At 35.7% G+C, this 24,823-nt stretch overlaps 1 protein-coding gene across 1 annotated transcript in view; it reads right to left on the reverse strand.

The window, feature by feature from the left end:
- Positions 1 to 24,823, reverse strand: part of HMCN1 (hemicentin 1) — a gene marked incomplete at its 3' end in the record, with an annotated part of 530,768 nt that overhangs the window by 125,523 nt on the left and 380,422 nt on the right. The window contains exons 57-69 of the mRNA XM_082833486.1: positions 24,661 to 24,757; positions 18,784 to 18,945; positions 17,928 to 18,041; positions 17,612 to 17,814; positions 17,236 to 17,317; positions 16,995 to 17,126; positions 16,134 to 16,283; positions 11,215 to 11,374; positions 9,001 to 9,125; positions 8,584 to 8,767; positions 7,923 to 8,020; positions 6,759 to 7,037; positions 905 to 1,101 (exon numbers count right to left, since the gene is read on the reverse strand). Of these exons, the coding sequence (XP_082689612.1) occupies positions 905 to 1,101; positions 6,759 to 7,037; positions 7,923 to 8,020; positions 8,584 to 8,767; positions 9,001 to 9,125; positions 11,215 to 11,374; positions 16,134 to 16,283; positions 16,995 to 17,126; positions 17,236 to 17,317; positions 17,612 to 17,814; positions 17,928 to 18,041; positions 18,784 to 18,945; positions 24,661 to 24,757 (1,983 nt within the window). The remainder of the gene's footprint in view (positions 1 to 904; positions 1,102 to 6,758; positions 7,038 to 7,922; positions 8,021 to 8,583; positions 8,768 to 9,000; positions 9,126 to 11,214; positions 11,375 to 16,133; positions 16,284 to 16,994; positions 17,127 to 17,235; positions 17,318 to 17,611; positions 17,815 to 17,927; positions 18,042 to 18,783; positions 18,946 to 24,660; positions 24,758 to 24,823) is intronic.

Raw genomic sequence — 24,823 nt, forward strand, 5'->3', positions numbered from 1 at the left:
AGCGCCCATAGCTGAACATAAGACTGACACGATTTACAACCCTTAGCTCTCTTTTCCAGCTCCCTTTCTTTTGTTTCCTCAGTGAAAATGTACATGAAATATGATTAAATAATGTATTATTCTACTTTTAAAGAAATGATGATTATAATAACAATAAAATCAGCAACAACAGCAATCATTCTAACTCCGTTTTAGCATCACTTCATGCCCGTGGCACCAGTCTAAGCACATCAAATTAGACTGTCTCTAAAACCCCAAGTATATACGTTCAGTATTATTACTGTTTTTATCCCCAGTTTACAGATGAGGGCGTTAAGGAACACATGGATATTTGTAATATAAGGTTTGCCTTTGTTTGTAGAACAGTATATTGTTACAGTAAGACATCCCAGACATACTTATCTTTAATATATTTACATTTCAGATTAATTTCCTTAAACACAAACTAAAAGAACAATTTTATTGAATTGATCATTTTTTGAAAAATTGTGTCTCTTCAGATTTTCATGTCTGAGACTTCTTTCTAGAGATCAAAAGTGCTCTCTGAAGCCTCACATATATGTATGTTGGATTGCTTTTTGCCATTTCTGTAAAGGGCTACATGGCACAAATTAAGGGCTTTGGGAAATCTGTTATCACTTATAGAACTGTGAAAACTTGCAAAAATTAATGTGAAGGTAACTTGCTTTCTTCTGTGTTTAATATGATAATTTCACTTCTTCCTTCTAGGCATGTTACTTTGTAAGTGTCTACCCAATCATGCATGTCATAGAACCAATCTCCCCTTGCTAACGTTACAGAGATCTGTGATATACTGACTCCAAGACAACTTCTCCAACATTTCTCATAGATTAGCAAGTAAGAAGTTTAACCCGGAAAATAATTGTATGAACTCTGAACTTACCTGAGCATTAGATATTCGAAGAACCTCTCCTCCTCCAAGAGTTTGCATCTGATCCACCTGTGGAAGGGGCCGTCCATCTTTCATCCAGGTAATTTTAGGAGCTGGGATTCCAGAAGCAATGCAGGTAAGTTCAAGTGGATTATTAACAATTACTGACATCTCTACAGGTTCTTCAGATCCATTGATATGAGGTGGTTCTATTTAAAACGAATGAAAAACAACAACAAAATAAACCTGCTGTTTGATAAAATACTGCAGATCAGAAAAACTTTAAAATTCAACACAAATATGTTCGTACAATGCAAACTGATTTGAACAAGGATACCAAAATAATTCCTAGATGTTGTTATCATTTGTCACTGGAACTATTTTATTTTTTTTGCAATTTATTGAGGGACAATTTATTAAATGCCAGCACTATGTAAGTCTTCGTGCATTATCTTTTCACTGGCACTATTTTTTTTTAATAGATTTATTTACTTATTTATTTTTGGCTGTGTTGGGTCATCGTTGCTGCACGCTGGTTTTCTCTAGTTGTGGTGAGCGGAGGCTACTCTTCGTTGCGGTGCGCGGTCTTATCATTGCAGTGGCTTCTCTTGTTGCGGAGCACGGGCTCTAGGTGCAAGGGCTTCAGTAGTTGTGGCCCGTGGGCTCTGTAGTTGTGGCTTGTGGGCTCAGTAGTTGTGGTACATGGGCTTAGTTGCTCCATGGCATGTGGGATCTTCCCAGACCAGGGCTCGAACCCGGGTTCCCCTGCACTGGCAGGCAGATTCTTAACCACTGTGCCACCAGGGAAGTCCCTACTGGCACTATTTTAAAAGAGATGGATCATGCCTGTAATAGATCATGAAGTAAATGGCAAGCTATTTAAGGTAATTATAGCTCAGCAATTGGGATTCAGATAATTAGAGCAGTCTTACTTAACTGTAAAGATTTGAAAACTATAAGAACTAAACTAATCTTGTACTATTTTTAAAAGAGAGTTACTTAAATATAGTAGTGTATTTTTGCACCTTTTAAATATCTATTGGTTCTACAAAAGCAATGGGCAAATGCTATGGAATTTTGCAATCATTTTTTCCGTGCAGAACTTTAAGAGGAAACAATGACTAAGCAGAAGAAAAAAGAGTTACATTTGGAGACCATTTCTGCATAAACCACATTTGTTATGTCTGGGCAGAAATAACTTCCTTTTTTGTTATTTATACTTCTAAATTACCTTTCTCAAGAGGATGTTACGGAATCTAAACACTTGGAGCAAACAGTAAAGTTTCTTAGTCCAACTATTCCTAAGTTTAGGACAAGGCAGCAAAAATAGCTGTTGGACAGCTCCAAGGATTAGCTGTGTGTGTGTGTGTGTGTGTGTGTGTGTGTGTGTGTGTGTGTGTGTGTGTGTGTGTGTGTGTGTGTGTGTGTGTGTGTGTAAAGTCAGGCACATAGTTTAGAGCAGAGGTTCACAGCAGAGGATCTGGAATCAAATAGCCTGAATTTGGATCTTAGCTCCAACAATTATTAGGTTAGTGGATTTGGGCAAATCCCTAAAATAAGTATAGTACTATTATTTAACTAGTAGAATTGTGAGGATTCAATGAAATAATCTATAAACTACATTTCTTTTGTGTTTCTGAATCTGTTTTATTTTATAATTAAAGGTTTTAAGAAAGTTATAACTACTACTAAGTCTACTACATCTGTTGGTGTTATTATCAAAAACTGCCTCCTAAAAATTTGTATCTTTGGTCCTCGTTTTCCTTACTGGAAAAAGATAATATATTTAATACATTATAATTAAGAAGTCAGAGTATCTTAACTATGGTCCCACATGACTACTCTTTTTCACTTTCATGCATCTTATTACCTTTTGCTGTCAAAATACATTTTCTTAAGTGCATTTTAGATCAATCCAAGATTTCTTGGTTAAAAGATGTCAGTGTCTCCATGTTGCTCATTGAATTAAATACAAACTCCTCATCATGGCTTCCAAGCCTTCCACAACATAGCCTCAATCTCTCTTTATAACACTATTTACTTTTAAAACACTTTATGTAACCTAGACTTCAAACTAGACTACTTTTCTCCCTCAACAAGTTCAGTCCCTTCTTGCTCTGTGACTTTACTAATGCTATTCCTTCTACTGGAATATCTCCAATAGTCCCACCATCCCCTAACTGAGCATGTTCAAGTACTCTCAAGGTCACTTTAGTATCATTATGTTCATTTGTAAAAACCATAAGTCCTTTCTTGATTCTCTCAACAAACTATAAAATTTCTATCCCTTTTAATTTCCATAGCATGCTGGATGGAAAAGCACTTATCTGATTCTCCATTTGACTACAGTCAATTCTTTATTCCTCTCACTTATTGGTTATTTACTATGTGTCTGTCACTGTGGATACAAAGATTATTTAAGCACGCCCTTAATCTCAAAAGCTTATAGTACTAGATTTAAAATAACAACATGTACCCAACTGGTTCAAACACCAGTCATCAGATCTTACATGTGTTAAGTGACTGTGAACCATTTTACTCTGTATCTTGTCCATATGTCTTGTACTTTGAGCAGAATAGGAGTTGTCCATACTTTGATGACTCCAAAACTTATATTTCTAGCCTAGATCTCTCTCCTGGGCTCTAGATCCATATATATAATTATCACATAAGCATCTTCAGTGGGTTGTTTGAAAACAACTTCAAACTCATCATGTATTCAGACTGAACCTGTTACCTTTTCCCTCAAAACCTGGTCTTTTTCCAGCATTCCCTGCATTTACGTGATGAAACCCACCAACTGTTCAGTCACATAAACCAGAAGCTGGGAGTCATACTCGATATCTTCTTCCCTGTCATCACTCTCATATGGCCAAATCCACCACCAAGTCTTAATACTTCTACCTGCAACTAGTTCTAGAATACATCTTTTCCTCTCACTTGCATCACTAATCTGAGCTATAATACCGTTTACTTGGACTACTATCTCCTCCTTCCTGGCTGTAGCTGCCTACCCAATATCATTTACTTGTTTCTTTCTTATTAACAGACCTCAATTTTGTTAGGGCTGTCAATGTGCTAAAAACTACATTTCCTAGCCTCTTTAGTAGATGGTAGATGGAGTGGCACGTGAAGATTCTGACCAATGAGATATAAGTAGAGGTAGTTCTGTGGAGATTCTAAGAAAATCCTGAAAGGGGCAGTTCTTTGCCTTTCCCATTTTTTCTGCTCTATTGTTGCCTACAGTGATGCTGGGGGTGAGCAGCCAATGCATGATCACGGTCTGACTATGATATAAAGGCCAAAGGCCAGGAGAACTGTTAAGATCTGAACTGCAGAACCAATGCAACTACTGCCCACCTCCAGACACCTCATTCAGTGAGAAAAACAAAAGTTCTTTAAGTCACCATGTTTAGACTCCCTGTTAATCACAGCCAGACACAATTCCTAATAACACACTGTCTCTCAGAACCCACTCCAAGCCGCTCTCCACTTTGCAATCACAGAGTGGTCATTCCAAACTGCAACTCTACTCATGGCATTCCACTTGTTAGAACTTTTAATGGTTTCCCATTGTTCTAGGACAAAACACAAAATCCTTAATGTGGTCAACAGTCCCTTCATAGCCTGAACCCTGTCAACTCCCGTACCCACTAGCTTTATTTTGCATGATCTTCTCCCTTGTTTTTAGTATTTTACCCATAGTGGACTTTCAGAACCACTAATACACCATGACACCTCCCAGCAGGTGGATAGAATTAAGTTGAGATTAGTGCTTCACCAAATTAGGACACTTAAATTCACATTTCTATTGTAATATAGATCGGAGTGAAGTTTTTCAGGTTTTAATGGAATTAGGTTTCAACAGATGCTGAAATGCTAAAACTGCTCATCCTTCTGTTAAGCCAGTTTTCAAATCTGGTTTAAGAGAATATCCTTGTAAACCCTGCAGGTGGGAAGGTGGTTCTTTGTATGTGACTCTAACAACACTGGTGTTAGTTTTCTTTTTGTGTGTTCTACATCCAGAAATGTACTGGGCCGTGATTCTGCTCCTGGGTTCTAGAATTCCTGCAGAAGTCTTCCTTCTTTTTTTCTCCACTGCCACATGCTACACCAGGCCCCTGTATTTTTAGGCCTGTGTGAGTATAACAGACTCTTCGATTCATTCTTCACTCTGTCATTAGAGGGAATTTTTTGGAAGTGAAATCTGACTGTAACATATTCCTGCTTAAGCTTCTACTGCCTTCATAATGAGGCCCAAATTCTCTGAGGCTCTTCACAGTATGGCTTCTGTCCAGTTATATTTCCAGTCTTGTCTTCTACTCTTGCTGTTACACTCAGCTTCAGTAAGCACAGATAGACAACTCAAGGTTTATCATTTCTAGGTAAAAGATATAGGCATCTCCTCACTCATCTCTATAGTCTTACTTTTTAAGGCTTAGATGTATCCTTGAAGAGACCTTCTTTGAACCTTCCCACAGAATTTAATTTTCGCCATATCATCCTTATCACACTCATAAGTAATTACTTTTTCAATATCGATGTTCCCCGCCAATGCAGGAACTTGAGGGCTGAGACCACATCCTTCCTATTCAGTGATGCAGTCAAGTACTTGTCATACCATATGTCACATAGTAGGTGTCCAATAATTATTTGTTACATGTTGACTAGAAACATGCCTGGCACATAATGTATAGTCAATAATTAAAAATTAATAGGTGAATAATTAATGTACAAGATGTCATCTCTTGATATTCCTCATATTCTGTGAATTGGTATATGGGAATTTGTTATTCCATCCTTCCTTACAAACACATGCTTTCTCCTGCCTTTTGTCTCTAAATATTCTGGTGTACTGCCTCCACTACTACCTTTCATTCTATGGAATACTCATCTACACCACAGTATTTCTGTTTGTTTATTTAGATATTGTTCTGTCTCCTGCTACAGTTAAAACTCACTTCAATCCACCTGATAAGTACCTAGTTCCATTCAGTTCAAGCCAGCAGATAAATATTATTGTCAAATGCCATGCTAAGCCCTGGGAATACAGCAATAAGTAAAAAGGGTACTGATCATCACAGAGTTTAAGGATGAAACAGACTTTTAAGGTTACACAAATAATTAAAATTGTAATAGGTGCTACAAGAAAGATTATAGGATGTCCTGAAAACATTTGGCTAGACTCTTGCCAAAATTCTTATTTTTCCTTGTGGGGTGCATTTTGTTAGAAAAAATGTAAAGAGCCTGAGGTTTTACCTCAATCATCGTGAAAAAAAAAAACTCCAAAAAATTATTGATTATTGAAATAATTCATTTCATTCATTTTCATTTCTCTTCCGAAGTCAAACTGTTTTACTTCAAGGAAAAGATATGTTTTCCCTTTATACTATTTATTTGCATGTAGAACACTAGAATACCTATTTAAAATACTTATTTTAATGCACAAAAGAGTAAATAGAACTAGACTATTTGAAATGACCATTACAACTATAATCTACAGACTGGATCGTTTAAAGATTGTTTGGAATAACATAATAGTATAAATATCATGCTTTTCCATTAAATTACTAGCATCAGAAGTGATTTCAGTTCTTCAAAAAAGTTAAAAAGCTACTTATCAATTGGTTGTATGGCATCGTCAATGAATAATGTTTTACAAGTGGGAGTGTTCATCCTTTTACACAGATAAGAAACACAATAACTTAACATGCTTCAGATACTAAAAGTAAACCTAGGTGAATTACAGAACAGAAATATGAAGTACAATGAAGTTTTTACAAATTTTGTCCTATAGCCAATGATTCTAAGAATTATACTTACTTATTGTCTTTATTATCACTTATTTCCCAATTATTTTACTTACCTAGGACCTTCAGGATAAAGTGTTTACTGATTTCTCCTGCTTCATTTGAGGCAATGCAGGTGTACCTTCCTGAATCTTCAGTTTCTGCTTTGATGAGCTGAAGGACCATTTCTTGAGAGCTTATTGACAGATGGGCGTCAAGCCCCAGAGGCTGGCCATCTCTAAGCCAGGACATCCTGGGAGTTGGGGTTCCATCGGTAAAACATGGCATGGAGGTGGAACTACCCTTGACAATTGTGATTTCCTCTGTTCCCATCCCATTGTCCAGTTTTGGTGGTACTGTATAGAAAACAAAACAAAATTATGTATCTATTATAATTTGAGAGCAATTTAGATTAAAAAATTTAAATGGTTCAATTAGTTCTATAGTGTTTCTATGATCTATAGAAATATAGAATTTAAAATACCATCTAATTAGTCTATGACTTTACTATAAAAGCATGTGTTATGTAGGCTAGTTTTTAACCTTCCAAAATATTAGCAGTAAGACCTCAATACTGTTTCCTTGTAGAACATACAAACTAAATGTGTTTTAAAACTTGGCCATTTTTCAACATCTTAGGTTTTTCCTTTTAAATTGTTATAATTTATATTATTACAGAAGTATACTTCCAGCTACCTTATGTGGAATAAATAAGTTCCAGAGTAAATTGTATATAATCCAACATAAATCATTTGTAGGCTATAGTAAATAGTTACTTAACTGTTCTGAGAAATTCTTGGGGATCGTGAACTCTGGTCTAGCAAATCTTAATAATTCAGAAATTGAATGTTTTGAGTTCTATCTCTACCTAACATACACACAGAGATATTTAGTATATATGCACACATCCATTCATACTTTAAATACTCTCAGTGGGACACTAACATTATTAGAAAACAGTCTTAACTTTCTCTTTGTATGAAAAGACTGGTCTTGTGTCTGGATTGAAATACTATTTTAAAAAATTTAGATTTCACTGAATGCAAAATTCCAGGTTAGAAAAGTATTTTGACAGACAGTATGCTCCAATATATATGGACCCCTGGGGAGAGCAGGCATTCTAGAAGCCCTAGTTAAGATCCTATTTTACCACTCCTTCCTGATACGTCAATAGTTAAATTAAGGCTGTTGTTTAATACTGGACACATAGTATAGTACTAGGATTGTTTCTGGTGACATACCAAAGACTTGAAGACTGTAATGTTTATTATCCACCCCAGCTCTGTTGGAGGCCACACAAGTATACACAGCATCATCAGACACCTGAGCTCTCACAATCCTGAAAAACAGTTTGACCCAATGCTTCGTAATTTGATCCCATTCAACATATACAAATAAAACATTTGTGATAATACAAAGATTAAGGAAGGGAATTTATTTTGGGAAATTTTAGTTATAAAGCTTATAACCATCCATCACAAAATATAGATGCCTCCAATGCCATTTATTCGACAGAGCCACTGAAAATATAACACAATACGAGAGGTGAATATTTTTCAAATACATATTAATAGAGAATGATGAAAATCACATTGTAGTAAGCATCTTCCTATCATTTTGCCATATAGTTTTAGCTATAATAGTAGTTCTTGAAAAAATATATGATACATGTATGTCTATGAAAGACCTATTTTATACAAACTTACTAAAACATGAGCATTTAAATAAGAATAATAAACCATGCCAAACTTATATTTGCTATCCCCCCTCTTCTAAAAAATTACTGAAAGGGAAACAAAAGTAAAATCTTAGGGAAAGACATTTTAAAAACATTATTTAGATGAAGTTAAAGTTACAATCACAGTAACTTTGTCTAGCAAATCACACACAATAAAAGCTGACCTGACAACTTGTCCTCCAGACAGCAACCGGACATGGGAGGAGAGAGGAAGAGGAAGTCCATTCTTTAGCCAGTTTATCTGTGGTGGAGGCATCCCTGTGGCTCTGCATTCAATATTTATTGAAGTATCCACCAAAGCCATTAGTTTCTCTGCTGCTTCTTTATTACCCCTAATTGCAGGTGGAACTACATCATATAGAAAATGAGAGAGAAGGGGGTGGGGTGGAGTGGGGTGTGTATTACCAGTTCCAATCATTTCAACTACATTTACCTATATTTCTGCCTTGTATCCCAAAAGGAAACAACAAGGACATCACATTTTAGAACTAAATGCTTCAGATACCTACTGCTGGACCTTCATTTCTTCTGATCGATTCCTAAGGCAGCATAGTCAAAAGAGGGTGAAATTTCGTATTTACCATAGACGTTCAAGTTAAAAATTCGGTCTTCTTCTCCAGCAGGATTAGTAGCAACACACGTGTATTTCCCCATGTCAGATGGGAGGGCTTCGTAAATGTTTAATGTGCTGCCATCTGCAGTCACCCTATAGAAAAGATTATATCAGAGGCACTGAGATGATATATATGGAGCTATTTCTGGAAAACTCATTCCAGATTATTATATTCTTTAAAAAAAATCACCCTAAAATGCATCTTCATCTTGGATATAATGGTTCAAATCTTTTCCACTAAGTACATGGAAGCCTGTTAAAGTCAGAGCTAGTGAAACTGGTAGAGATTTCAAGCAACCAGCTAAACTGCTACAGTAATGGATCTCATATATCCACTGCCTCCTTATGAGAAAAAAGGAAGTGAACAAAATCAGGTTAGGAACTTTCTATCCAAATCATGGGCAAAGAAATGTTCTTCTCAGAGATAGAATGTTTTGTCCTTAGTTGTCAATATAAGGCTGGAATTAAATGAAAATTATAAAAACTCTGGTATAAAAATTGAAGAATGTTACAGTGATAAATTAAAGTGAAAAATCTAGCTATAAACAACTTACTAATACTCTTAATGAGAAGGAGCAGGATATGATAATTTATTTAAACACTGACAACAACTTAGTATTTATGTATGTTCGTTTATGTTCGTTTGCAAAAATTTTTCTACAAATTGCTAAAGCTTTTCCTTTGATTTACATGATATTGAATACTAACTATACAACTAGGTTATCAATGATATCTAAATTAAGGTTATTGCATTATTGATTCCCTTCACACACCATTAATTATCAAATAAAACTTCCTGTGTTTTATAAAGAGATTAAATTGCTATCTACAGTCATTCTTACAATAGTGATTTTATTAGATTCTCCCAGTATCCAAAGTAAATACTCCATTTCTACTATATCATGTTATTAAATATAATTATTGATAATTACAATCTTATTATCTGGGTCTATTTTATTTTTTCATTTTCAAATTATGAATTTTAAAATTCCATGAGTTTAACCATATGAATAAAGCAAGTTGCCATGACCAAAGGAAAGTAGTAAGTTGATTTTGGAAAAATTACTGTATTTGACGACAAATTGGCCCATTTACAAACCTACACATATTGTGTAGCTGGGAACAAATAATAAAGTGGATATAAGAATAAGTATATTTGGGATCTTAATGTGAGAGGAGAAGTAATAGATCTTAAATTCCTCTGTACAAATATTATCTTAAAGATCTTGAGATCCCACCAACTATCTAGTACTTGGTTTAGAATAGGGTTGATATCAGCTGATTTAATAAATAACTAAATATTTAACTATTCAGAAATGTCCACACCAGAGAATTGAAACTCAAAATGTACCTCTAAGCTAAAACATTGTTTGGCAATTTACCTAATCTTGTAAAGGGGATAAATGTCTAAGTTTTAACATAAAATGATTTCAAAGAAAATAACATTTATTTTTCTTTAAATTATGTATATTCAATTCATTGATTAGAAAATATCCTGCAAACCCTTAAATTTAAAATACTGGTTCAAAATGACAAAAGTTTGCAATACATTTAATTAATGCCTTCTGAGGTATATATAATTCTTTGAGTAATTATAATTATTCTGGTATGTGTATATTATAGGGCTTTGTGATGAAATAACAGAGTGTAGAATTCTGCAGTGTCCTTCAAAAGGCGTTTGTTGTTGAAAGTAGCAGGAATCCCTTACCACATTATCATTCCGGTTTGTGGCATGAAGTGTCAGCTGAAAACGGGATTTGGACAAATCACTACAGGAGATGAACCAGGTTATGATGATAGTATCTTTTCTCAAAATGAGCCAAGCACTATGGCATGTCTGGTGGTTTGGTGATTTCAGGACACAAAATCATATCTAAGAGATGACTGATGAATCTTTTGTAGGATGAAATTGGTTTGATGTTAGCAAGAAAGAAGAATGAATTATTTTATGATGTGGACTTTGGTATAAACGTTCTGAAATTAGAGGAATAAAATCTATAACTAACACTTGCAGGAATGAACATGTGAGGAGATTTTATAACACAGAGTTGATAAATAAGGAACACATACACACACAGACAAATACTTTTGAGTGATTCTCCAAGGAGAATATCTGTGTCCAACTCTCTAAAACTGTAGAACACATTACAATTAATGATGCAGAAATTCTTTTCACACATACCGAATTCTTTCTGTTTCACTGTTAGTTATGGGCTTTCCATCTCTAAGCCACTGAATAAGAGGGGTAGGAATGCCATTTGCCTTGCAGACCAGCTCAACATTTTCCCCAAGAAGGACACTGACTTCACTTGGAATCTCAGCACCAGCAACATTTGGAGGAACTTTGGAGAAAAAATTGACTTTCATTAACAAGGCACAAGAATATAAATTCTAATGAATGCAACAGAATCATAGAACAATATGCCATTTTTATTTCACATTCTTTCTAGATTGTGGTTCAAGATCAAACTCTTGTTATTGCCATAAATTATTTTTAAATGAGGAATAGGTAGAGGAATCACTTCAATATTCCTGTTATATTGTAAGTTGGTATAATTATTTGCTCATGGTGGTTGGTGACATATCTACCTCATGGGCACCCCTCCTGGCCAAACAGAATCGCTCTTAGATTAAATCCTCAATAGATAGCTCAGAATTAATACAGTTCAGGGGAATCTGCTTTATAAAATTTTGGCATAAACGTCTGAGAAAAGTAAGTTGGTTAATTCTTTCTCTATTTAAATATTATTCATTCTGAACGATAGGTTTATTATTGGTTTCAAGATTTAATCATTTCTATTCCCTTTTTCTAGCCATCTTTGTTTTTCACCTTAATGATTCATTTAAGAAATAGTGTGTACTTAAAAGCTTTTGCACAGAAAAGGAAACCATAAACAAGATGAAAAGACAACCCTCAGAAGAAGTGAAAATATTTGCGAACAAAGCAACTGACAAAGGATTAATCTCCAGAATACACAAACAGCTCAGGGAGCTCAGTATCAAAAAAAAAAAAAATCCAATCAAATAATGGGCGGAAGACCTAAATAGACATCTCTCCAAAGAAGACTTACAGATGGCTAACAAACACATGAAAAGATGCTCAACATCACTAATTATTAGAGAAATGCAAATCAAAACTACAGTGACGTATCACCTCACACCAGTCAGAATGGCCATCATTAAAAAATCTACAACTTTGTTATACAGCAGAAAGTAGCACACCATTGTTAAGCAATTATACTCCAATAAAGTTTTTTTTAAAAAATCTACAAACAACAAATGCTGAAAAGGGCATGGAGAAAAGGGAACCCTCTTGCACTGTTGGTGGAAATGTAAACTGGTGCAGCCACTATGGAGAACAGTATGGAGGTTCCTTAAAAAACTAAAAATAGAACTACCATATGACCCAGCAATCCCACTACTGGGCATATACCCAGAGAAAACCATAATTCAAAAAGACACATGCACCCCAATGTTCACTGCAGCACTATTTACAATAGCCAGGTCATGGAAGCAACTAAATGTCCATCAACAGAGGAATGGATAAAGAAGATGTGGCACATATATACAATGGAATATTACTCAGCCATGAAAAGGAATGAAATTGGGTCATTTATAGAAATGTGGATGGACCTAGAGACTATTATACAGAGTGAAGTTAAGTCAGAAAGAGAAAAACAAATATTGTATATAACGCATATATGTGGAATCCAGAAAAATGGTATAGATTATCTTACTTGCAAAGCAGAAATAGAGACACAGACATAGAGAATGTATGGACACCAAGGGGGGCAAGAGGGGGGGTGGGATGAATTGGGAGATTGGGATTGACATATATACACTACTGATACTATGTATAAAATAGATAACTAATGAGAACCTACTGTATAGCTCAGGGAACTCTACTCAGTGCTCTGTGGTGACCTAAATGGGAAGGAAATCCAAAAAAGAGGGGATATGTGTATACATATAGCTGATTTACTTTGCCGTACAGTAAAAAATAACACAGTATTGTAAAGCAACTATACTCCAATAAAAAATTAATTAAAAAAAAGAAATAACGTGTACACACAACTCAACAACAAAAAAACAAACAACCCAATTGAAAAATGGGCAGAAGACCTAAACAGACATTTCTCCAAAGAAGACATACAGATGGCCAACAGGCATATGAACAGATATTCAACATCACTAATTATTAGAGAAATGCAAATCAAAACTATGATGAGGTATCACCTCACACCAGTCAGAATGGCCATCATCAAAAAGTCTACAAATAACAAATGCTAGAGAGGGTGTGTAGAAAAGAGAACCCTCCTACACTGTTGATGGAAATGTAAATTGGTGAAGCCACTATGGAGAACAGTAAGGAGGTTCCTCAGAAAACTAAAAATACAATTACCATATGATCCAGAAATCCCACTACTGGGCATATACCTAGACAAAGCTATAATTCAGAAAAGTACATGCAGGACTTCCCTGGTGGCACAGTGGTTAAGAATCTGCCTGCCAATGCAGGGGACATGGGTTCGATTCCTGGTCCGGGAAGATCCCACATGCCGCAGAGCAACTAAGCCCATGCACCACAACTACTGAGCCTGCGCTCTAGAGCCCGCAAGCCATGACTGTTGAGCCTGTGCGCCACAACCACTGAGCCTGCGTGCTACAACTACTGAAGCCCACGTGCCTAGAGCCCATGCTCTGCAACAAGAGAAGCCACTGCAATGAGAAGCCTGAGCACCACAACGAAGAGTAGCCCATGCTCGTCACAAGTTGAGAAAGCCTGCGTGCAGCCATGAAGACCCAATGCAACCAAAAATTTAAAAATATATATATATATATATATTTTAAAAAAAGATACATGCACCCCTATGTTCACAGCAGCACAATTCACAATAGCCAAGACATGGAAACAACCTAAAGAAGATGTGGTACATATATACAATGGAATACTACTCAGCCATAAAAAGAATGAAATATGCCATTTGCAGCAACATGGATGCAACCAGAGATGATCATACTAAGTGAAGTAAGTCAGAAAGACAAATACCATATGATATCACTTATATGTGGAAGCTAAAATATGACACAAATGAACCTATCTATGAAACAGAAACACAATCACAGACATAGAGAACAGACTGGTGGTTGCCAAGGAGGGGGGGGGTTGGGGGAGGGATGGAGTGGCATGCTGGGGTTACAGATGTAAGCTTTTATATATATTATAGAATGGATAAACAAAAAGGTCCTACTGTATAGCACAGAGAACTATATTCAATATCCTATGATAAACCATAATGGAAAAGAATATTTAAAAAAAATGAATGTATATAGATGTATACCTGAATCACTTTGGTGTAGAGCAGAAATTAACACAACATTGTAAATCAACTATACTTCACAAAAAGAAATATTGATTAAAAAAGAAATAATGTGTAATAAAAATACTGACAGTAGTATAAGACAGAAATACATTTTAATTCTTTCTAAATAATTATAGTGGTGTGCTGGAGGCAGCTCATACCAGCTTGCAAGAGCCAGTTTTGCACATCTTTCCTGCTCCATGTTTGGTGCCATCATATCCGTACCTTGAAATGGGCCACTGTGGGAATACTTACACCACAGAGACTGACAAACGATTGGTTACAAATCAAGACCTTTTTGTCTACAGAGTCAACTGTTAAACGTTTACCAACACATTGCTATATAATATCTCCAAATCTCATTTTAGTCGTCCAGAAGATGATAATAATTATATCAAATTTGTACAATTTAGAAGTTGAATCAATAAGAATGTAAATGAGACATCCTATAACAAGTATATAATATAGGAAAAGTGCAGACTAGGCCCTATGTCTATATACAATTTCTAGTCCTAAGACATAATAACATATATAAAAAGTCTGGCAAAATGTTTGGTCATACCACATACCCCATGATTGGCATCTATTATTATTAGGGCATTAAACATACTTAAACATGCAATTTCTGACACTGAATCTCTGAATAGCAGTTTTTCCCTTTTTACTTCTGAAATCTTAAAGCATCACTAATAGGAGAAACGACTATTACTCATAAACATCTTAATTTTTCTTTAATTTCAGTTTTTAGGTGATGGGTTTTAACTAATCTTATTGTGATCACTTTGCAATATATACATATATCAAATCATTATGTTGCACACCTTAAACTTATACAGTGTTATATGTCAATTATATCTCAATAAAACTGGAAAAAAATTTCAATTTTCTGGAGTTAGCTTTAACAGAGCATGCAACAGGTAGATAATACATATTCACAACTGCATTTATAACTTACGAGAAATTCTTTTCAGTAACTATAATAAAATTGGAAAAAGCAAGCATTTCAACTTAGTTTCAAGTTAGAGTTACATTTCAATTTAAACATTAGACCAAAAGTAATACCCCAAAGGTTTGCTGAAAATCAAAAGGATGCAAGTTCTCCCTGCAGTGCTCAATTCTGTGCTGGAACATAGTAAGTGTTAATTAAATATTTCTTGGATGAATCAATGCTCCTTATTCTCAAACCAAAATAGTATAAGATTCATGATTATTTAAGCTCACCTAATCCTTGGCCAATAATTAGAACATATTTAATATCTTCATGAGATAAATCTTATCTATATCAATAGGAAGAGACCTATAGGCTTAGCATCAAAATAAGTTATTCCAGTTTTAAATAAACAAGTAATTCAATAGAATATATACTATAGGAAGGTAAACATTTCAGGAAACATGAAAAAAAAGAGATTTTGAAATTTCTATTCTTTTCGCCACATTTATGTCCATTTTCATGAAAATACTATCCATTGGCAAATGTAGGACAGAAAATTGACAGTATTTTTTGTTTATCTAATGATATTTTGTAAGTCAAATCATTATGCTGTGCACCCTAAAATTATACAGTTCTTTATATCACTTATATCTCAATAAATTGGAAAAGAAATAAAATATCCAAAACATGCAAAAAAGAGAAATTTTGAATCAATTATAAATGATCTATTTAGATGTACACTTATTTTGTACTACAGATAGAATGTAATAAAGAAACTGAAGACAGATCAGAGTGTACCACACATACCTTGAATTGAAAGAATGTAATTTTTCTGCGCTTTGCCCTCCATATTTGATGCAATGCATGTATAGTTTCCACTGTCTGAATGCTGAGACCGGGCAATTTGGAGTTTGCTACCTCCCGACAAAATATGAACTTCAAGTGAGTCAGAATTTTCTAGAGGTAGAAACAAAGCCAAACAAAACATAAAAAAGCTTTTATTTTAACATCTCTACAAGTCACTGTAAAAATGTCTTTATGTGACAAATGTATTTTTTTAAGTTTTCCCCTTGTCCTTTGATCCTTTCATTACTATTTATTCTACTTCCTTTTAAAAGAAGAAATTAATAAAATTTTCTCTCCAGTAAAATGGAAAGGAGAAAAATCTCTGTAAAGTGAAGAATCCTTTTGTAGGGCTTCCCTGGTGGCTCAGTGGTTAAGAATCCACCTGCCAATGCAGGGGACACGGGTTTAAGCCCTGGTCCGGGAAGATCCCACAGGCCGCGGAGCAACTAAACCCGTGAGCCACAACTACTGAGCCTGCTCTCTAGAGCCCGTGAGCTACACCTACTGAAGCCCGCGCACCTAGAGCCTGTGCTCCGCAACAAGAGAAGCCAGCACACTGAGAAACCCGCACACCGCAAGAAAGAGTAGCCCCTGCTAGCCGCAACTAGAGAAAGCCCGCACGCAGCAACAAAGACCCAACGCAGCCAAAAATAAAAATAAATTAAAAAAAAAAAGAATCCTTTTGTAAGTTTATATTACAGTACATTAGGCTTTATGAACTAAACACAGCTATGTGCGTAATACTGAAAATGTGCTAGTTTATTAACCTAGTGAATCAAGAGCAAAAGAAAACAATCATAAAAAACTGCACAGCTACATTACCTATGGGTTTGTGGTTCTTTAACCATGCTATCATGGGAGGTGGGATTCCAGTGGCATCACATGTTAAAGTCACAGGATTGCTGATTGTCTCCACAATGACTTCTTTTTCAGGCCCTTCAATACTGGGTGGCACTGTAAAAAGACAGAAGAAAATCATGTGTCCTCATTAAGTTAATTCAGGATACTTTCTGGCATTTGCATATCTGGGGGAAAAAGACTTATATTAGAGGCAGATGCTCACCATATACATTGAGGTGGAAATTTTTATCATCCCGTCCTGCTACATTTATAGCTCTACATACATACTGGCCTGTGTCAGATACCTAAAAGAAAAAGATACTATTGTATGTGCTCCATTAAGTTATAGATGACCAATCACACCGTTCGAGTGTAGATTAAATCATCAGTCATCTTTATGCTTAAATGCCCCAGTCCTAATTGCCTTCTACAATCCTGCTTTTTTTTTTAAATGAAAAATGAGGATAATGGCATTGATGATGTTATTTTTTAAATGAAAATAATTTTTCACTGTAGTAAGGGGAATATGCAACTTCCAATTCTCCCTTCCATAATCCCGCCAAGGAGTCATGAAACACAAACAAGAATAAAAGATGCACCTCGGCTTTCGTGATGTGCAGCATTTGTCCATCGGCCAAAATCTCCCGCTGAGTAGACTCTGTTAGCATCCGCCCATTCTTATACCAGGTGATGACTGGAGGTGGGACAGCATTCGATTCACACTCCAATGACACTGAGGTGCCCTCTCTTACATTAACTACAGAAAGAGATTCGCTGCCATGATCTTTAATGCTTGGGGGCACTGAAGGAAGAAAATAAGAACAGAGGATTTTTTTTTTCATAGAATGCTCAGATAGAAAATATCTAATACCAGTTTAAAAATGAAAAAATCTTATGAAAAAAGTAGAAGCAAACCGTAAACAGTCAGGGCAACTTTTTTCTTGCTTTCACCAGCTTGGTTGATGGCTATACAAGTGTATTCACCACCATCAGATACCTTGGCCCGGATAATTTGTAAAGTTCGACCACCTGTGGGCAAATATAATGCAAACTGAAGTTTGGTACAGAAGTTGTTGTAATAACAACCTTATCGATAAGATAAATAGCAAAATATATCCTTTCCCTTAGAGGAAAATCTAAGCATAGATAGAAGCATATAGAAGCATTTCATATATAAAATGAAAGAATTTAATCAGTTTCCTTTGATCCTTTCAGTACTATTTATTCTACTTCCTTATAAAAGAAGAAATTAATAAAATTTTCTCTCCAGTAACCAAACATGGATAATAGAACTGTTTCATATAGATTCTAGTGAGCAAACCATAATTGTACTAGAGTCAGTATATGTCAACAAGTATTTCTGGGTTTAAATCTCCCACAGTGCAGAAGTGGCTGTCCGTCTGTTAGTCTATCTACTGATATTAATCTACCTTCAAGGAGCTTTAGGATCGATTGAAAACAACCAGTGATTTTATCCAATGAAAGCACTATTTGCTAGTCTATCACCCCCAAGTAATTGCTAAGCAGTTCTGTTCCTAAATTTCATGATTTCTTGAAGTAGACCTTGTTACTGTACATTCCCACTGAAATCATAAAGTCTTCACAGTCTTATCCTAATGGTCCCAAATGGCTGGAGAGAGGCATTTAATGTGAACAAATAAATGCAGCAAGACAAAAGTTTGGAAAGAGACTAAGTTGAAATGCCATTTGTATTAAATAAAGAAAAATGAGAAAGTGTTGCCCACTTCATAAAGAGTTCTAAGTTCCTTACCGGGCACAATGAGAGCATTTGTGTTTAGCTTGATAGGCTGTTCATTCTTGAGCCAGCTGAGATCAGGAGGTGGAAAACCAGAGACCTCACAGGTCAAAGAGATGAAATTGTTCACCACAACAGTGAGATTTTCAGGGTTAGGACCAATGACACTTGGAGGAACTATAATAGTAAATATATTAAAAGTGAAATATATTGGTATTAATAGTAAACATATTAAATGTGAAAAGTGATATTATCAGTAATACATATTGCAATTTATTAATATAATCCCAACTACTGTACTCTGCTAAAGCACTGAGTTAATGATACTGTTAATTATTTACCTTTCTTCTTAGAATTCCCTAATGCCTTCATCAAACTCATGTCCATCAGTTTTGTTTTTCCCAATTGAAACAGAATACTAGAATTTTCAGACAGAATTATTCTGCATTTTATTTGTAAAATGTAGTTGCCAGTTCCTGAGATGGTTTTGTCAATGTACACAGACCTAATACTGCTTTTTATTAAATACATGTGAATATTCTTGTTTTTAATATTATATCCTTAAAGTTTTTATTTTCTTGCTTATAGAAATAATAGAGTAGACCTGTTATTTTAGGGTATCTATCAATAAATTATACAGGTTATTTCAACAATGTAAATCACTGACTTTCAAGATAAGCAGAAGATTTAAGAAATAAGCAATACAACGGCTTATTGTTCAAAACCAAAAAAGAATTCCAAAAGCAGAAGCAGTACAGAGAAAAAGTAGGGTAAAAAAGCATAAGATTAATAATGCAATGCCAATTATGCATGTTAAAACACACGCAGATGGAATAATAGATTTTTTACAAGAACACATGCACGTGGAAGGAATAACATCATACATATTTGAATGGTTTCTATGTGGGGGGTGGGAATAGGAGCGAGAAATGAGCATGAAAATGAGTGAATACATTAATGAATGAATACATTAATAAATAAAGGCAGAGGTGGGTTTTGCTCAGGCCAATGAAGATAGTAAGACATGAAATAAAGAACACAACTAATGTAACACTCTATTATTATATTATACTCTCTCTATATTATACTCTCTATGTTATACTATACTCTTTTATATTAAGACTGAGGTCTTAACATAGCATCAAAAACAAAAGATCAAAAGGCAAAATTGCTTTTTAAATTTTACTATACATGTTTTTTATCCACCAATTTTCATATTCATTCATCTACTCATTTATCAAATATTTATTAAATACCTACTGTATTTCAGATGTGCTAAGTGATGATACAATATGAAAAATAGATAATATCTATAAAGAATTAATAATTTGGTGATAGTGACAGACATTGAACAAAAAATAACAGCTAACATTTTTTTGAGTGGTTATGCTGTGCCAGGCACTGAACTAAACACTTCATGTATACCATTGGAGGCTCAGAAACCTTATGTGTTAGACACAGTTCTTATCCTCTTATTTATTATAGATGAGCAAGCTGAGACAGAGAGAGGTTAGCATCTTGCCTAAGGTTTCACAGTTAGATACTGGAAGAAACTGGAAGACTGCTGTCTGGCTCTAGAGCCCTGTTCTTAGCCGCTGTCCGATACTGCCTAATAATTACAAGTGTGATGAGTGTGAGTGTCAATCAGAAGAGTAGGGTGACAACAGGGAAATAACCTAGTTTGGGGATCAGGAGGAAGAAGTGACATTTAAAAAGATGCTGACGTATGACCAGGAATAAGCTAGCGGAAGACAGATAATGGACGGGTCTTTCAGAAAGAAGGCATGGCACATACAAAGGGGCAAATGGGGAAAAGAACATGGCACCAGAAGGCTGACATGACCAGAGTCTGAAGAGCAAGGCTGCTGGGGAGTAAGGTGGAGAAGGCAAAGATTAAAGGACTAAATAGTATAAAATCCTAGAGGGGCTTCTGGGCATCATTAGAATGCTGAAATAACAGCCTAAGGAGAGGAAAGCAGAGGAGTGGTTTACTCAAAAATTAGCTTAAAAGTTATCAATCTGGCCACAGTGGAGGGAACTGGTGAGAAGGCTAGAAGGGACTCAGAAAGACCAGTTAGGAGACTATTGCTGTAATGAGTGCAGAAGATGATAGTGCTATGCCTAGGATGGTGTCAGAAAGGATAGAAAAGTGAGTGGATCCAGAATATTATGTAGGTAGAATATTTAGGATTCAATGCTTTGGGGGTGAGGTTTAAGGAGGAGGAGGAATCCAGGATGACATTCATTTTACTGGCTCAAACAATGCGAAGATGGTGATTCCGTTTACTGAGACAGAGATCCCTGGAGGAGGAACACATTTCTGGGAAAAGGTAATGAGATCAGTTATATACACATGGTCTTAGAGTGACTATTAGGCATCTGTGTCAATAAGAAGTACATATTTGAACAGAAGCGTCTAGAGTTCCTGAGGCGGCCCTGGCTGAAAATAAAAATTTGCAAACTATTTTGCACATAGATGGTATCTGAAATTTGGGAATTCATGAGATCACGTAAGAAAAGAGTGGGAAGAATAAAGTCCAGCGCTTGGAAAACGAAAGTGTAATAGTCAAGTAGAGAAGGAGGAACTAGCAAAGACAACTGGGAATGCGAGATTGGAAAGGCAAGATTATCAATAAGGGGTGTGGGCATCACAAAAGCCAAAGGAAGAGAATTTTTGAAAAAGATAGTCAAATGTTCAAGGATGTTGAATGCTCAGAAGTAAGAAAGATGAAGCCTGAAAATGCCTGTTGGACTTCTGACGTCATTTCATGAATTCAGTGAGCAGTTTCATTGGAGTTGGGGTGAAATTCGATGAGCAATGATGGGAGGAGTGAGGAAAAGGAGACAGTAAATATATACAGCTATTAGAGAAGGTTGCCTTGAAATGGGGAAAAAGAGAAGAAGGCCTCTGAAGAGAAATACTAGGTCTAGGGGAGAGTTGTTTTGGGCTTTTTTTGTTTGTGTTTTTGGTTTTTGGTTTTTACGAGTCAAGAGATGAGTAAATTTAAATGCTCTTGGGAAGGAGCCAGTGAAAGTGTGAATTTCAATACTGGAGAGGAAGAGAGGAGATTGTGAGATTTTTGACCAGGCGGTCGCCAGGGATGCAGAGTCAAGTCAGTCTTTAGAAGGTAGAGGAATGCTCCCATCTTGTGTTGTAACAGAAGGAAGAAATGGCAGCATCACATGCAGCTAATATTCTCATTTTGATGGTAGGAATTTGAAGTGGTTTCAGCCATATGCCTTCTCTCTTCCCTGTAAAACAGGAGGTAAGGGCACTGACTGAGTGAAGGTGAGAGGCGACTGTGATTGAATGTTTGTGTCCCCCCCAAATTCATATACTAAAGCCCTCTCAGTGTGGTTGTATTTGAAGATGGGGCCTTTAAGGAAGGAACGAAAGATAAATGTGGTCATAAAGATGGGGCACTCATCCTCTAGGATTATTGTCTTTATAAAAAGAGACACCTGAGAGCTTCCTTGCTTTCTCTGTCCATGCGTGCTCAGTGGAAAGGCCTTGTGAGGACAAAGTGGCCATCTGCAAGCGAGAAAGAGCCTTCACCAGAAATTGAACCCTGCTGGAACCTTATCTGGGACTTTCCAGCCTCCAGAATGGTGAGAAAATAAACTCCTATTGTTTAAGCCATGCAGTCTCTGGTATTTTGTTAATGGCTGCCTGAGCTAAGACAGGGGCCATCTGACATTCGAGAAGGTATGAGTCACTGTGGAGTAGAGCCATGAAGAGGCAGTATAAAGGGCTCATTTCAAGCAGTATCTATGAATTTATAATACCACCAATAGTCCTGACACCAAGAGTTACTCTTGCCATAGTTAGCTACCTAGGTGCAGGTATGGAATTCAGTGAGAGGTAATACAGAAAAGCAGGTAAGTTTAAAGCCTCTGGAATCAGACTACCTAAGCTAAAATCCTATTTGCCAGGTGTGTAACTTTGGGTGTGTTACTTAGTCTCACTGAGCCTCAGCTTTTTAATCTGTAAAAGAGGTATAAAATAGTACCAACCACCTGGGGTTATTGAGATAATTAAGTAAAATAACATATATAAAACACCTGGCACAGCACCTGGTAGGTATCAAGCAGTCAGTGTGTTGTGTTGTCACATGCAGAGTTGAGCCTTTCTTGAGCAGGAGTGCTGAGAAGGTGTGGGCTAAGAGAAGTGATTGATATGCTGGTCCATGAAAGTTAGACTGGATGTGAAGGAAGGTAAAGACACAGAGGGTTGAAAAATAACTGGGAGGTCAACAGACTGAAGGTTAGCGTCCAAAAGAAGCAAGCGATATTGTACAGGGAGATAACAAATGGTATGGTTTTAAGTGAAAACAATTTAAACTGCTTCTCTCCCACATGAATTTTCCAATATTTAAGTATGGGTTCCTGACTGCAGGCAGGAGCTCAAGACACTGTTAACCAGTAAAAGAGGAAAACTCCCCTCCTGAACTCCAATTCTCAATAGTAAACACGAGTGGCTTCTGCCTCTCAAGTCAGGCAAGGCTCCTACTTCAGGTGTTTTTCCTATGCATTACGAAGAGGAAATGGATATGAAGGAAATATAATAAAGGAACAACAAATATTTATTTAGCAACTACCATGACTTCAGACAAGGTTTAGGAAGACCAAGGTCCGTAAGAGATGACCATTTGCCTATAGCATTTATAATAAAGTTATGGGATAGACGTGAAGATACAGATGTATAAAGATAAAAAGGTAGAATATGTAACTGCTGAAACTGGGGTATTTACAAGATGCTTTTGACCACATAAAGGAGGAAAAATTAATTCTGCCTTGGGGAATCAGGAAAAATGATCAACATTTTTATTTTTCAACATTTATCCTACTGTACTTTACAGATTAGAATACAAATTAGATTACAGACTACTTTAGATTACTTAGATTAGTACAGTATACTTTCACAATGATTATATTTGCTTAATTTATTCTTCCGGGGAATTCATAACACATTTCTTCTATTTTGGTCAGATTTACTCAGAAAAAACTTGCTAAGCACGGGGAATAAAAAAAGGTAAGAGTGCTTCAAATATCTGTTACAGAAACACCAACATTGCTAGACATCAATACTCCCTATATATCGCACCAAAAAAAGAATATCCATTATGTTAAATAAAAGTCGTTTGAAGGAAGAAATTTTTCAGTAATGTCAAATTTCAGCTATTTCCAAAATGAGCTAGAATTTTGCATATGAATCACATGTTTAAAGAAAATCTTTTATAATAATTAATCAGCATTTCCAATTTAATATTCTGGAAGCAGCTGTGCATGATGAAAATAAAACTAATTATTTATGGCTGACACCTAACTGCTTTTTTAGCAAAAAGTAAGTATTTATGGAGTGTCTAGCATTTATTGAGAACTTAGAATCTAATAAATAAATTAGGTGTACTGATGGTTTTCAGGAATTATTTAACTCTATAAAGTTACTTTTTCTTCTTCAGGAAGTATATTACATACCGGAGGGTGTAACTCAACATGAATTCTACAATTGAGGACAGAAACTGGTTCCAACAAGGCCCAGTGGGTAAATTTTTATGGGTAGAAGAGCTATATTTGGTTCTAACTTCATATAAACTTGTAATCTTTGGGATTTCAAATTGTGATTTTTTTCTTTTTTTACTTTCAAATATGTAGGAGTAACTATTTTTTCTTAAGGGACTGAAATAATATAAAAACAGACTCCCTAAAAGATTTGTACTTTATAAATCGCACAAGCTGTGGTAGAAAGAAAGAAGGGGAAAGGTTGAATGAATGCAGGCTCCACACACTGTTCAAGTTAAAAAATGCAAAATAAGCGTACATGATCTAAAGTACAGTTTTCCTGCTTTTTCAAGCGTACTCTAACAGATGTTTTTGGAACTGAGCTCTTACCATGAACATTGAGGTTAAAATATTTTTTGGCACTTCCAGCTGTGTTCTCAGCAATACACACATACCTGCCGATATCTGTTATTTGAGTGTTTAGAATCTAAGGGAAAAAATGAAGAAATTCCAACTGAAATTTTTTTATAAAGCAACTTGTCAATTTTTGAGA

Source organism: Leucopleurus acutus (assembly GCF_964270905.1).
Source record: "Leucopleurus acutus genome assembly, chromosome: 2".
Classification (NCBI taxonomy): domain Eukaryota; kingdom Metazoa; phylum Chordata; class Mammalia; order Artiodactyla; family Delphinidae; genus Leucopleurus; species Leucopleurus acutus.